The sequence below is a fragment of the Rhagoletis pomonella genome, unplaced genomic scaffold (genome assembly GCF_013731165.1).
Source record: "Rhagoletis pomonella isolate Grant_MI unplaced genomic scaffold, Rhpom_1.0 Rhpom_scaffold_00013, whole genome shotgun sequence".
Taxonomy (NCBI): Eukaryota; Metazoa; Arthropoda; class Insecta; order Diptera; family Tephritidae; genus Rhagoletis; species Rhagoletis pomonella.
In genome coordinates, this window is record NW_023458567.1 from 7,350,429 (window position 1) to 7,365,558 (window position 15,130).

General features: G+C 28.9%; 1 protein-coding gene across 10 annotated transcripts in view; it reads right to left on the reverse strand.

Annotated features, from left to right (window-relative positions):
- Positions 1-4,389: 4,389 nt before the first annotated feature.
- LOC118748689 (dynamin) overlaps positions 4,390-15,130 on the reverse strand; it is a 54,182-nt gene continuing 43,441 nt past the window's right edge. For 9 of the 10 annotated variants that reach the window (XM_036483298.1, XM_036483294.1, XM_036483296.1 and 6 more), the window contains 2 exons: positions 11,676-11,822; positions 4,390-5,277 (listed from right to left, as the gene is read on the reverse strand). In XM_036483298.1, coding sequence (XP_036339191.1) covers positions 5,196-5,277; positions 11,676-11,822 — 229 coding nt within the window. In that variant the 3' untranslated portion in view covers positions 4,390-5,195. The remainder of the gene's footprint in view (positions 5,278-11,675; positions 11,823-15,130) is intronic. The other variant, XM_036483302.1, reaches the window with a different exon arrangement.

A 15,130-nucleotide genomic window follows, 5' to 3' on the forward strand; every position in this document is an offset into this window, starting at 1 on the left:
ATAATTCGATCAATAACACATAAATAGAGCTTCGAAGCTTGCACAAAGTACACAAAAAATAATCAAACTTAAAAAATTGCCATTAAAATTTCAAACTTTTTATTGAGGATTTTTAGAAAATTTTCGGGTATGCAGTTTTGAAGCCCATTCAATTTAGTGCACGTTTCAAGTCATTAAAAATTACTGTTTAAATTTTTTTTTAGTGTGTTGAGCATTTTCTACCATATAACGTATGAACAAAATAGAGGTATTTTCGCAGCCTTGCAAAGCTCTTGCACGGTGCACGGTTGCGCGGTTTGCAAAGCTGTCCCATAGGAAATCCGGCTTTTAACGTGCACCGTGCAGTGGGTTTGCAACACTCCGGAAAGTACCCCAAAAGAGTTTTCATTAGGAAGAAAATGCTAATTTTAAATTTTGCTACTATCTTATTGACCACAGCTGTTTATGTTAGTTTAATTATTATTAGCCACAAAATATAATATACTCTTAACAAACGTAAGCAACTTGGAAAAAAATGCAAAAACACCATCTGACAGCATGCATACAGCATTCTAGCGGAAATATGACAGCAGCGGAAATCCCAGCAAATTGACATTTGCACGTGAAATGGCGACCGGCCAGTGGTTAGCAGCTGCATTCGTGCATTCGTTTGCGCGCTTTTGCATTTTTTAGTACATAAATAAATATTGAAACGAAATAATTATATATCAACAATAACAATCGCTAAAACATTGAGGGAACAACAACGTCTTGAGTAATGTATACATAGGTAGATGCAAAAAGCAGTGAGCTTGCAACAGTAAACCAAGCAACAATAAATGAACAAGTGAATCATAAAAGCAAACAGCAACAACCACGACAACAAAACGATTAACATGCTCGTACATAATTCTGTCAATTTTTTTCTCATACTTATTAACGCTGCAAAAATGGCGTTGATGATTTTTTTATAGCGTAAGCAAATTTTATATGCATTCAAGCTGAAAACTACAAACAAACAAAAATTAAGTGAAAATTATAAAAAAAAAGTGAAAATTAATAATTAGATGTTGTGTGCGTGTAAAACTCGGCGTATGACGCATGCATGAAAAAAAATTAAATTAAAAAAAGAATGCATGAGTGCTTAATTTACATAAGTATGTTAAAAGCAATTGGCGTAACCAAAATTTGCATAACAAATCATTGAAAAAATGCGAAATAAAAATATGTATATCGGTATAAAAAATGCTTATAAAAATACAGAACATACAAAAAGTAGTTGGCGCGCGCAAAGTGCTAAAAAGCAAACGTTTTGCAAATTTCATTAAAGCCAGAGCAGCGGAGGCGCGTGGGAAAGCAGCAAGTGTATTGAAATGTTGATAGAGATATGCAGTGCAACATTTATTGCGATACATAAAGATCGTAAATCTAAACGTTATTTAATTATATTCTTAAAAACATAAATAACATATACTGTGTAGAAAAATTAAGCATCTGTAAAATTGTTAAATAAAACATAAAACATTAAAGAAAATGCACTAAAAGAAGAAAGCAAATGGTGCAGTTCAATACTTTATCTTTTTTCGAATATGTAGTCTACTCACACGCTTAAGAAAAGTTTACATATTAATGTTAGCTTGTGGGAAATTTTGAAGAATAGAGAAAAAATTAATGAGGCGTATTCTGGTTTTCGTACGAATGAAAAATTTAAAATTTTTGCATAGAAAATGATAGGAAAATTTCATGATTTTCGATTCGTACGAAAACAAGAATATGCCCCAATATATGCATATTAACCATAAAAAAATGAATGTAGCAAAGAACATACAACAAATGTAGTATTTAAATTAGTAAAATTTGAAATGTTAATAACAAAGTGATACATGTGCGATTAAATTAACATTCGAGTCTTTTCGATGGCTTATAAGGAACACATAACAAGAATGGTGTAAGGTTTATTAAAAACAAGCACGTAAAAAACACTGTTCTGTGCTAAATGTTTAAGAAAAAGTTATCCATATACAACTACATATGTATAAATATTAAAGCGTGAAATACATTAAGAACTACTAAAAACATTCGTACATTCATTAAAAGAAAACATGGTTACAAATTCATTATTAATTTGCTATTTACATATAAAGAATACACTATTTAAATGCAATATATATATTATATATATTATTATATATAACCACAATTATGTTCTAACAAAACTACTACAATATGTATTTACTATATACAATAAATATATTTGTTTTAAATATTTGAGTTTATATCACTATTGTTACTACTTTATACTACATATGTATTATTGTTATCCCACATAATTTCAATTATTTAGAAGATACTGTTATAAAAAATACTAATTAAAATATATCACTATTCAAAAATATTATAAAAAATAAAATATGTATGTAAAATAATACATAAAACATGTAAAAAATAATAGTAAAACAAGTTTGTGCAATATAATTAAGCGCATTGGAGCAATTAATGGTCTAACTATAAAAAGAAAGTGAAACATTCTTACAGCAAGAAACAAAGCAAAAAAGAAAACACAAAAATGCGACTAAGATAAATAAGCACATAACCAAAATCTCATATACAGTATTGGACATATCTATAGCACCCCTCTTTCAAAGCGATATTGTTTGCCACTTATGTTTAGTTATTTGTTTTTAAGAATTTTCAATTAAAATACAGTTCATTCTCTAACAAAACCCATATAAACCCATGTTTTAAACTTTTTAAAAGACCGCAAAAAAGCGCAACAAACTTTCCCTTAAATTTCAAACTGTTTTCTCAGAAGCTCTAGAGTACACAGTTTTATAGCGCATTCAATTTTAGTCCAATAATGTGCAACTTTCAAGTCGCTAAAGATTACCGTTGATTTTTTAGAATTTTATTTGTCTCATTTGCTTCCATATATTTTTATATGGCAGAAACCCGCAACATCCTCGGCGAAAAAAAATCTAAAAAATCAACGGTAATTTTTAGCCACTTGAAACTTGCACATTATAGACTAAAATCGAATGGGCTATAAAACTGTATTCAAAAAAATTCTACCGCTTCTGAGAAAAAAGTTTGAAATTTGGGTGAAAATTTGTTGCACTTTTTTGCGGACTTTTAAAAAGTTTTAAACTTAAGTTTATGTGAGTTTTGTCAGAGAATGAACTGTATTTTAATTGAAAATTCTTAAAAATAAATAAATAAACATGAGTGGCAAACAATATGACTTTGAAATGGGGGTGCTATTGTATTGGCCAATACTGTACATACATAAATAATTAATGTATGCATGTAAGTTGTGTAGTGCGAAAAAATGTATACCCGAGATCCACACTCTGAATGGTAGATACAGATGAATAAAAAAACTAAAAACCCTAAAAACAGGAGTTGTTTTAATTATTAATAAATGGTGACAACATAAAATTCTGGCGTGGAATAAATTGAAACTAACCAAAGCACCTAGAAAATAAAATCAAGTTCCGTTTAAATTAGACATTTTTTTTTTTTATTATTTATATTATTTATTAGAAAAAATAGTTAAAAAAAAATTCCTTTGAAAAAATTGTAATAAATATGGTCAGAGTTTCAATCGACTTTAAAAAAATGTATACAAATGATTTCCTAATAACACACACTCTTGAGACACGATAATATACGTAAATTTAATTAATTTGCGCCTTTACTTGCTTAAAAGCAACTCAAAAATTCGAATATTAGCATATTCAACTCCAGCAGCATCATCGTTGCGCTCTTCCCTTTCATATGACACCCAAATCATTAAAATCGGTGCAGATTTGCCTTAGTTATGCGCAAATAAACATTTGTAGCTGAGTTGCGCTTTTAGCAACATTGTTGTGCATCACATGCAACATGTGGCGGGCAGCTGCTGAGCGGTGCTGCGCGCCTGGTGCTCTGGCCTGTCTGACAAATTCGGCTGGCTGTCAGCGGGCGACCAAAGTGATGCCTACTTTTAGGCGTTTTTTATTCGGCACAGGGCGACACTAAATGCGATGAAAACACAGAGCGACTCAGATGAAAATGAATTTTTTGAAAACTGAAATTTTGCAATTTACAAAACTTTTCAGTTAAGTGCAACTTACTTAAGACCTTTTTAGCATAAAAATCGGAAAATTTTATATTTTTAAAAATGTTTTATTAATTTATTTTAATTTAAGCATTATTTTATGTACTTATCGTTTTATTAAATATACACAACTTAGCATGACTGTTATGTTTACAATACTTATACTATTTTTTTATATTTTAAGTGCTTACACTAATTGCAGCATTTATAAAATAAGAGTTGAATATATTTTTTTAATAAAAAAAAATACTTAAACCATTTGCATCACGTTTTGGTCTGCTAACAATTATACGAAGTTTTTGTATGTTTTTTTGTTTTTTTAAATATTTACAAAGAATTGGGAAACTACAAATTTCGCTGGGGAAACGGGTAAGAGGAGAGCTGCCAAAACTTAGCTACATATCTATTCATCTACATAACTTTCGAACACATTTTAATACCTATTTATTTTTAATTTTACGTAGGTAACTTTGTTATTATTTACATATTTGTAAGAGATTTTATTTTAATAAATTTTTACGCCATGTTCGAAAGCTAATTGACATTTTATCCAAAATTTCATTTATGCATATTTGAGTCGAGCCAGCAGTTATAAATAAGGTAAGGTTAAAATTTGGGATAGTCACTTAAGTGGAGATTTAATTTTTTTAAAGCAATTTTTACGGCGAAATCTCACTAATTTAGGCACTTCTCGAGAACAATTCATAACAAATTTGGAATCTGGGACTTGACTATCTGAAATTGAACGAAACCTGTGGTCTTTTTTTTAAACAAAAACTGCCCATTTTACATTACAATTTAACTTCACAACAAAATTATGCCATCGCTCTGGTCCATTCACAAAATTCGGGCAACAAAAAAAAAAAATACTCGAAGAAAAATGGTCGCTTTTTTTGTGTTACATTTAAATTTTTCGTTTCCCTTCTTTAACTAAACACTAAGTTTAATCAGGCGTGTGTTTGTCATTGTTATCGATTAAATATAATTTTTTTTTTTTAATTTTTTTCTATTAATATTTTAAGTCTAATATTGTTGTATACGAACACCAACAAAAGCGGTGGAATCCACTCGTACGACACGAGTTCCTCTACATGGCACAGCCGCCATTTTGTATGCCTCCTCAAAATGGACGTCCATTTGTAGTGTTGCCATAGTATGAAGGTCGTTCTGGCAGCTTGGGTGGCGCATTCGGCACCGGGCGACTGTAAGGAGGCAAATCAAGAGAAAAAAGCAAAACAAAGAAAATTAAATAAAAAATAAAAATTTAGAAATAAATGGAGAGCGTAAAGAGAGCATAAGAATATAGAATTATTAGTCATAAAATTGCAAAAAGTGGTAAAATAATTAATTTTATAACTATTTTACATAGACAGTTCATAAGTTAAAGCAAAAACTCACCTTGGCTAATTGGACAATTTACAGTGTTTTGTTGTGGAAGCGTGTAACGTTAGGTAAATAGAGAAAGAGACCAGCACCAAAAAAGGATATGTGTTTTCTAGACACTAAATAGGCAAGCGGCAAATTGGATTTTAAATTTTTTTTATACTTTTACCTCTTATGCTAAATATGAGCGAAAGATGGTATTTTATTTTCAAATGCAAAAATGTAGTGATGCTATTTTTATGAATGATGTGTCGTGCTAGTGAAATGACTTTGCTTAGGGCGAGTTTACACCGCATCACAGACTGTTCAATCGCTATTGATTTCTTTGAAAGTGGAAAGTATCGAAGGTAGGAATAGAGTGAAGCACAAATTTATATCTGAGCGACTCTTCTCGCAAACTGATAATTGTTTACTTTTTTATTTATTTTTTTTCATCTCATCAATAACTAGAAATTCTCAATTCAAAAAAAAAAAAAAAAAATGAAAATAGCTTCAATTTAAACAATATCTACAAAAATGTTGATAAAAGAAGTTATGAATATTGTAGCATACAAGAATTTTGATTTGATTGGAATTTTTGCTCACATTTTTTAAAGTAAAGCGTAATTAGAATTTTTAGAAAAAAAGAATGCCTATAAATCCAGGACATTTTGAGTAAATAGATAGGATATTACATATATTTAATAAGTTGCTAGTGGTCTAATACCAGATTTCCACTCGGTATTAAATGACAAAAAATTTAATGCAAATGTTTGGGCATTAAATATTCCTCTTGCCATTTGATTAATAAAAAATGGTCATTATATTCACTTCCGCATTGCATATTGCTATAATGCATTCGAGCAACTTACAAGTTAGGCTGGATTTCGACTAGGAAATGACAAACAATTTGGCCACTTAAAATGCAATGAGACGAATTAATGACTATTTTTATTTAAGTAATAATAAATAATATTTTTGGCGCTTACTTTTTGCCAAGTATTTGGCCAGCTTCTCCTTCAATTTGTGGTGTGCGCCTTGATGTTATAACACAAATGGACGGACCTGCAGTTTTATGCCGCCTCCGAACGGCAAATGGATTTTATGAGAAGCTTTTTCATGTCAGAAATACACTCGGAGGTTTGTCCGGATGTTGCTCGGATCAGGGATTGAACCCAGGTCCTACGGAGTGGCAGTACGCACCTCTAAAAATATTTTGAATGCCAAACTTTGTTATAACAACTTTTGTCATTTAATGGCAAAGGTAAATCCGACATTATAATTTTGTGCTAAAAGCAATTTTAAAAAACTCTTTGGGGGTCCAAGCATAGTCAGATTTTGTTTTAGAAAGAAACATCTGTTACGTTTTAACAGATTTTTGTGTGAAAATTTTTAAAGTTTGTACGTTAAAGCTTAATATGCAATCAGATTCACTTTAAACAATCTAACGCACTAGAACTTTTAGAAATTCGTATACCTAAAAATGCAACTGTGTTAGTAAAAGGTGTAAGTGTATTAAAACTTGAAAGCAAGTACTTGATTGTGTGACGTCGAAGTTATTAAAAAATTTTGGCAAAGTTCTCAACCTAATTTTGTGCCCAAAAAAAAAGTTTATTTTTTTCAGTGGAAAAAGAATTCAAAATTTGTGGAGCAGATCACGATTTAAAGAATCGCCAAAAAAAATGATGATCATCGATTTTACCAAAACTTGGTATTTTCAACAAGAAAAATTAATGGCTTTTATTTAATGTATTTATCATTTGTATTTAAGTATATATTTTATTTATAACATTTGTATGCTTATTTTTCCGCTGTTTCTTTATTTTTAGTAATGTACTACCGCTTATGTGTATACAAACACTGTTTCACGCGCAAATTTATTTGCAAGTGCGTTGTTTTAGACAAAATTATCTTCACTTATTAATTAAGTTGGCTTCAAAGCAGAAGCCCACAAAAATTTTACTTTCAATTAACAGGTCTATTCTGATTGTTATCAAACATTCTGTTTTGTAGACCCATTAGTGGCAATTACATGAGTAATGTAAGTATGTTTATGTAGGTGTGAACCGAGCATTATGTGGTATCATAGGAATTGTATTGGCTGTGATGGTTATGCCAGCTGTAAACTGTAAACTAAAGAGTGTGACTTGGATGTTTTGTAGTAGCGTTTGGTGTATTAAGGTTGCAAATTCCTTGAATGGCTTGCAGCGAATAAAGTGGAGCTTGTCATATTATTTGCGCCATTTACTACTTTTTTCCAACAAGTTTTAAATTACATACGTTGAATAATATACTTTGCTCTCAAAGTTTTATAAATAAATTTCAGCGCAATTTCTATATTTTTTCACATTTATTATGCATATGTATGTATGTATCTACGTATGTATAATTAAAAATTAACTCTTGTCATTTACCGCACTTTATCAACAGAACTACTAGTTTTTGTACGCATTCGTTTAAACTTTTTTAATCGAGTATTTTGCAGTATTTTCTTTAGCTATTTTATTATCATTTGTATTTTTTTTTTATTTCCTTCTTATAATGACATCATTTTTATGCTTTCTATGGATTTTATTCTCAGCCCCCAGCATTTCGGTGTCGCTCGTTTCCTTGGCATAATTGCACAGTTGTGTGCAAAAGCACATCGAAAACAGTTAAGGCAAACTGTCGGCATTTTCTTCTAACGTTTTTATTTCTTTCTAAAATGTAAAAGTTGTTAACTTTTTTCGTAACCCCCCCGCGTTTTTTTATTTGTGTATATAATTAAAATATGACTGGATTGGTGAGTATTTTTTATGGACACCGATGTATGTTTTTTTTTGTTTATAGTAAAATGTACCTGTACCTATTACTTATAATTGCGCTGATTTTTAGTACATTGTAAGATATGGGAAAATTAAATTTTTCTACACAAAAAAAAAAAATAATAAAGCACTAAAACCTCAATGAAACTGCATAAAAGTTTAGTATAAGTATGAACGCTTAATTAGCTTTACTTTTCAAAATTCTTGACAATTTTTCTTTTTTTTTTTTTGCTTTAATTATATTTTTTTGTTTATTCAATTTATTTAAGCCGAATTTTCAGTCGGCCTTAAAACGATAAAAAATGACAAGGTTGGACATTAAATAGTACACGTATTTTAGTTGAAAATAACAGTTACTAAGACTCACTTATGTTTAGCCATTTCAATGCCTAGTGGAAACTCGGCATTATTGTTTTATCATTTTCCACTTTAATATTTTTTTTTTACTATTTCAATTACTTTTTTTAATCTTTATTCTAAGCTGACGCCATAATTATTCGTTTCATTGCTATTTTATCATATCATTTATCATATGTAATGGTTTAGATAGCTGACTCCAATTATTCGTTTTTTTTTGCTACATATTTAACTTCAAACTAGCGAAAATACCTGCGGGCTTCACAAGCTGTCATAACAGCAATAATGTAGTAACATCATTAAAAATGTTTTCTGGTTGGAACTCTCTTACAAATATCTTTAGCCATTAAAAGCGTTAAAACTTTGTGAAAATACGACATCTTGTGAACTTCCTAGCTGGATAAATTTTGACCAAAAGTGCTTCATTTACCCTAGCATGTTGGGCTTCCATAATAAAATTATATTTGTTGTTGCATTGTTTAGTACATTGCGTTGTCCATTTATTTTATTTTAACTAATTTTTTTAATTTTGGCATAATTTTTTAATTAAATTCACGAAATAAGGCTTAAAGGAAATATCAGAACAGACCCGAAAAAATTTGAGTTGGTCGATTTCATGCCGCCTAAGTTGGATTTTGTGGATTTTTACTTTTTTTGCTTAAGGTATGTCCCACAGACAGCTAAATTGAGCTATAATCGAAAATTCTTCATGTAAAATAAATTAAAAAAAAAAAATCAAATATGAATTAGAAATCTTGCATCCCAAAATCTTTCAACTGAACCAATTTTTTTGCTTAATTGCATCTAAATTATATACAAGGCCATGAGATTATTTCAATTGATAAATGAGGGAAGAAAGTGCAGTGGTGAGTAACTTTTAAACAAAAAATATAACCGACTTCAATGGTCATATAAAATTTAGGCAGACCGTTAACTTCACTTTTCTGCGAAGATTAATGAATAATGCACCTAATGAGATTACTATACAAACTTAAGTATACTTTGTGTTTAAGTAATTATTTTCGTTATAAAAACAAAAAAAATCCAAAATTTCTGCAATTTGGACATTAAAACCGTGCGTTTAGCGTTTTACCCCGGGTACTACCTTAATAACCAATATTCTCATTCAGCCTTATCGTTAATTCCATATGAATAAATCACTACCTTAATTAAAAAGGCAAAACAAAACCAAATTGGAAAAAAATGTTTGTGTTTTACTTTATAATTTTTGGGAAAAAATATTGGTTCAAATGGAATTCACGTTAAGGTCGATTAAATTTTTTCATTTCAATGCTCGAAATCCGGCATAAGCACTATAGCGAACAAATGTACGTTGTAATGTTTCGCTTTCGAAACGATTTAACTCAAGATGGGTAAGTTGATTTTTTAATCAACTCCCAAATGCATTCAAGATGATTATTTACACCTTCCTCCGCTGGTTCCTAATTTTTGAGCCGCACTTTCTAAAGAATTAGGCAAATTCGCATACTGTTTCAATTAACTTTATTATTAATATAAGCAACTATTTACTCGTAATACATACATACAATACAAGTTTAATTATGGTTGTTTTCTTTCTTTTTTTTTATATTCATAATGCTCAACAATCAAACGAAAATGAAATGTAGGAGCACAAAACTTTTTATGTATGTAAATACTTTTTAGAAATATGCACGCAGCACAAACTAGAGAGTATTAAACTAAATGCTTAACGCCATTGAGATTTCATACACGCACATAAATTGCGTACGCAAGGTTGCATTTTTGCATTCATAAATTTAAGTTAAAACGCTTTTTTCCTCATAAATATATGTAGTAAGCATGTATGTGTTGAGAGAGCAGTGAATAATCGAATATTTGTATGTTTGTATATTTTATAGTTATATTTTTTCTACATTAACACACAATTAGCAACAACGAATTTTTAATTCAATTAGATAATTATGTACTTAGATTTAGATATATAATAAATTTAATTGTATTATTTTTGTGTATGTATTTAGTTTTATATTTGTATATGTTTACTTAACGCATGTTTCTTTAATTCCCTAAATAATTGTTGGTGTGTATAATATACTTAATTATTTTTTGTATGTATGTATATTCATTGCAAATAGGGATGTAGGTATGTAAATACATATGTTTATGGACAGTGTAATGTCCAGCGGAAATATATATGTAAATTATTTTTTGTAAAAACTGAGGAAACTATTTACAGAATAACTAAAAAAAAAACATTTTAAAGCTATAAATTCGGAAAGTTTTGAACCAAAGCACAGTTATGCACCGAAATTAACTAATATTGAAGTAGTAATCGATTGCACCGATATTTCGTGAACTTTTTTAAATTTGAAAAAGAAATTTCCCAATATTTGATTTCCACAAACCCCTAATGGCGAAATTTGTGCACTATTCCTAATTTCAGCCTATAATTTCACGGTGTTTTTTGCATCAAAGAGAAATATTTTGAATAGCAGTTTTTCGTTACAAATTTTTTAATTAAATAAATAGCAAGCAATGATTTAAAATAAGTTCACTAATGATGTTGTGGATGAATTCGAGTTCAATGGATTAATAGAATGAAAAACATATGAAGTTTTAAGAAGTTATATAATAAATCAAAGTAAAGCAACGGCAAAAGAATTGTAATAAAATTTGCAAGCTTTGCAACTCAAAGTTTAGTAAAAATAAAAAAAAATAAAACATATGCATTAAATTTAGTGCGAAAAACACATACAAAATAATTATAGTTATATTAAAGTAATAAATATGCATAACTAAATAAGTAATGTAATTATAAATTCGAAAAAACGAAGAAAACAAAAACACATACACAACAAATGCGCAATGCGGCCAATACTGGTATAAAGTGTTTTTTTTTTGTTTTTGTTTGTATGTGCGAGTGTTTTAAATAATATTCTAGACTTAATAACATTCAAAAAAGATCTGAAAGTTTTTTTTTTAGTTTTGTAAATACATATGAATTAGTAAATAACAAAGCTTCGCATTTTGCTTTGAAATTGTTTTCTTTTTTGTATATTTTTTTTTAGTGTTTTTTTTTTAGTTCTTTTGTTTACTTGAAACGTGTCGCAAAAACATTGGAAAGTTCATTCACGGCTGCCTGGCCCACAGCCTGATTCACCTGTCCCTGCATGCTCGCCGGTATGTAACGATTCGCTCCAGTTTGTTGTGCAATGGCACCGCCGACCGCTCCGGTGACACGGCTTTAATAACGAAAGTTGCCAGACGGCGAAAAAAATAGTTGCATGATTTGTATTGATAGCATTGTTGTTGCTTTGTAGTAAAATATACTGTGCCTTAACGAATGAACGAACGGAAAATCTACTTGGAAAATAACTTTGGCGCACTTTTTTTTAAATATTTAAAACCGCACTGCCGAAATATACATATGTTTAAATTCATTTTATTCTTTTCTCTCTTTTATTGTTAAATCTAGGAACTCGTATGTGGTTGTGTGTGTGTATGTTTTATTATATTTATTATTGCTGTTATATTTTATTGCAACACAAACGTTCAACGCACCAAAAGAACGAATTGAGGGAAGATATAGTAATTTCTTGTCGAGCATTGACTTGGAGAAATACACATTTATCGAGACGTTTGAAACCCCTTGTATGTGGAATTTTGATACCCCGAACTTGTTTCAGGTCAAAGAAAATATTAACATAAGAAATGAAAAAAACATAAAAGTGGTTATGAAAACATAAAACTGTAAGTATACACTAAAGATAAACTGGCAAAATTTATTTTAATAACTAACAAAAAAATATGAAATCACAATTTAATAATTAAAAAAGAAGTTTGGAGAAATAAAACAAACTAATTAAACTATATGTCCATATTGAAATTCTTAACTTTTAAAATTTAAAACACCTTGAAGGAATTATTGAAAATAGTCCAAAAACACTAAGAAATCTAAGGGCCGTTTTCTCAAGTAAGTTTTAAAAGTCTGCTTATCTGCTCTTTAAACAGAAATTTTGTTCCGAAAAATGTGTTTAAAGGGCAGGTAAATTTTAAAACCAGGTGAGAAAATGGCACTAAATATCCCAAATATTTTTATTTGAAATGAAAAAATTTTCCAAAATAATTTCAAAAATTATAAATAAAATATTACATGCATAAAATTAAAAAAGTATTCAAAAGGTTGGCCAATTAGCATAAATTGAAAAAATCAATTTACCGAAATAATTAAACAAAATGCAAAATTAAAGAATTAACCAAAAATTAAAAAAAAATAATTAATGAAAAATATAAAAAATTAAATTAAAGAATATAAAAAGTTAATGTAACAAACAGGTAAAAAATAAATAAGTTAACAGAGAAACTGAACTAACAAAAAAATATATAAAAAGAAAAAAAAATTAAAAAAAAATAAGAAACTTTAAAAAATAAAAAATGTTAAAGAATTGGGGACAATTAAAAAAAATTTAAAAATGAAGTAAGTGATTACGAAAATGGCTGGGTGTAAATGAAAAATTTAAGAAGACAAAAATTATTTTCCGTATGGAATGGCATCAAATTCATAAAAGATCTAAAAAATAAATGCAATGTGGGTGTTCCCAACTGCCTGGCTATTGAGCTATTTGGTTATGTTTTTTTTATTCAGTTCACAACAATTAAATATGCTGGACAATAACAATTTCCAACCAGATAACCAGGCAGTTGTGAATGCCCACAATATTTACACTGAGATTGATTAAAAGTAAAGTTTGCATAAAAACTAAAAGAAATAGAAAATTGATGAAGAAATATGAAAACAAATTACAAATATTTAGTTATGAAGTTGATGAAACAAATATATACAAACACACATACTACATACATACACATAAAAAAGCACGAAAAATAAATGAATGTGTATGTGAAAACGCAATGATCGGCTTTTAAATTTTGGAGAAACATGTTTTATAGGGCATTTCCACCAAGCCTTAACTGCAGTTTATAACAATTGGAAAAACGATATTATCACTCGAACGGAGTAATTGGTCCATATTAAGTACAAGTAAACGAAAGTATGAAAGAAAAACCTGAGAAATAAAGATTGCCAATCACCCCATGTTAAAATAATTGGTACTTATCTGAGCTCTTAACTGCAGTTAAGCTTTTGGTGGAAACAGGCTATTATACTCGATTTCCACTAGGCATTGAATGACAACATTTTTAATGACAATGTTGGGCATTAAAAAATGCCCGTGATATTACGTGCCTGTTTCCGCATGGCGCTTTTTAAATGGCAGACACATTTTGTCATTTTAATGCCTAGTGGAAATTAGGCATAAAAAAAATAAAAAGAATTCTAACAAATCAAATTTTTAAAATAAAATCATTCAATTACGTCTTTAAGACCATTTTAGCTGGGCGAATTTAATTAAAAACGAGTATGAAAGCTATTGGTAGAGATTTTAGCGTTAAATAAATAAAAATATAAATTCTGAAAATTTTTACGCTCATGCCATGTCTAGTGAAAATTTGCCATTAGAAAATATTAGGAAGATGTTCTTAAATTAAGTTTGAGGGAATAAATTCTAAACAAAAACTATTAAAAAATGTTAGAGATGTTGCTGACAACCTAGGCTATAACCAAAATATCAACACAACATATGGTGCATTTCAACTGGACATTAAATGACAAAACATCCGTCTTTACGTAATTACTCTCCATGTGGTATTGTAAATGGCACGCATTTTTTTATATATCAATGCTTTGTGAAAATTCGACTAACTGCGCAATTTTATAACCCACTACGCATTTAAATTTCAAAATGTGCGCAATTTAAGAAATGCCAAGTGGAAACCAACTTAATGACACGGGTATTATTAAATGAACAACTTTTTCTTTAATGTGTTGCGAAAGTGGAAATCTGGCATTATGTAAATAATTCCACAAAAAAAAAATGTTATAAAATCGCATTTTATGTATTTTTAAATGTAACTTTTATTGCATATTTTAATTACAATCATTAACAACAATATGCCTAGAAATAGTGGCAAACATCTTCAAGTGATTATTTTAGTATCTAGTTGTTTTTTTTTGTTTTTAACTACTATTTGTAACATTATCATTCTATTCTTTGTTATAGCTTTTGGGTTGATATTTTATTTCCTGTTTTATATTTTACTATGTTTTTTATTTATTTATATTTTTTTAGTTTGCAATAAGCGTCGAGGGTCTGTTTATGCGTTTTTACAAAATAACTCAATGCAAATGAAATACATTTTTTGCAGTAACACGCTAATCTTACGCTAACAATAATTTCATAAATATTTGTATATGCATTTATATACTATATACTATATACTTGTATATGTATATTTTAATTTTAGTTTTTTTTTCAATTTTGCTTAGTGCAAAAAATTGATGTGGAAACACCAGCTTTTTTCGTTTGCATAGAGCAAAAAACAACTCTGTTATGGGAATATGTATGTATGTACATATATACACACATATATTTTTTTGAGGAGGATATTTTTCATTAAACATGTATATATTTATGTATTTATTTTATTGCCG